Consider the following 1135-nt stretch of genomic DNA (forward strand, 5'->3'; position numbering starts at 1 on the left):
AAGAAGGTAAGCTCAGGAAAAAAGGAAGAATTACTAGAGAGTCGCTCTACCCTGGAGAGGAGAGCTTCTCCGGAAAGATTGAAGAAGCCGGGTACTAATCTCTAAGAAAGTTCACGCAAGTCTAGGTAACTGTGAGAAAGCCCAAGTGTTAGGCTTCTGCCGTAAAGATCGATGGCGAGTATCGACGCATGCGCATGCACTCAGGAAAGAAAGCCCGGCAGATATGTGTTCCTGAATGTTTTCGAAGGGCCGTGAGAAGCTAGCTTGACAGAAAGCTACAAGACCGCTAACTTCCATCCTTCACACACCCGAACTGAGTTGTTTTCTCCCGTTGTTGTACGTACACCTCACAGATTGAGAAGAGGTTGATCGCCTTTCTCTCTCTCTTCCCCCTCTTTCTTTTTCTTCACTCGCTCGACGGTTTACACCCTCGCTTTTCTTCCCCTAGTGTGGTTGGCTGTTCCTCTTTTCTGATGTCTTTCTCTCTCTCATCACTCCCCACCGAGTCCTCTTTTACCAAGAGAAAAGAAGAACTGACTTCCTAACAGCGCGCTCCTGCGATGTCGCTAGAGAAGAAAGGGAGTGTTTGATACATGTCTTGTAGTAGGTGTGTGTATCAGCAACGAGGAGATTCGTCACCGCCTGTAGAAATGCCGCCAGAATGAAGTAACCCGCCAACCCTGTCAGGCGTAGTCTGCCCGCTAGTACGTCATCCTAACGAGATCCAATGAGTGAATAGCGACTTTCCTGACGAGATAAGAAAGATAGATGTGAGACGTGCTGTATACATACAAATCTCTCACGCTCGGGCTCGACTGTCTTGTCTCGATTCTCAACTTGAAGCTCTACTTGACTTTTCCACAGAAGACGCACACTAGGTGCAAGACTTCCCTATTCTTCTCAGGGTCGGTACTACGTTCCTCTCTCCTCTTTTGCATAGTTTTCCGAGGAAACGTTTTCTGTCCTATCCCTCTCCCTTCCTTCATGGCGAAAGGAAGTAAAGATACCTCTCCATTTTCTCGCTTCTTCTCGTACTCTCCTGAGAAGATCTCCTCATTATCTTCTTTCACCCCTCTGTATCCGTCATCTTCTCTCTATATATACATGTCTTCGCAAACACCTATTTTTTCTACTT

General features: G+C 46.9%; 1 protein-coding gene across 1 annotated transcript in view; it reads left to right on the top strand.

The window, feature by feature from the left end:
* Positions 1–307: 307 nt before the first annotated feature.
* CSUI_010194 (uncharacterized protein) overlaps positions 308–1135 on the top strand; it is a gene marked incomplete at its 3' end in the record, with an annotated part of 2007 nt that continues 1179 nt past the window's right edge. The window contains exon 1 of the mRNA XM_068070299.1: positions 308–666. Within this exon, the coding sequence (XP_067917725.1) occupies positions 662–666 (5 nt within the window). The remainder of the gene's footprint in view (positions 667–1135) is intronic.

Source organism: Cystoisospora suis (assembly GCF_002600585.1).
Source record: "Cystoisospora suis strain Wien I chromosome Unknown contig_6872, whole genome shotgun sequence".
NCBI lineage: Eukaryota > Apicomplexa > Conoidasida > Eucoccidiorida > Sarcocystidae > Cystoisospora > Cystoisospora suis.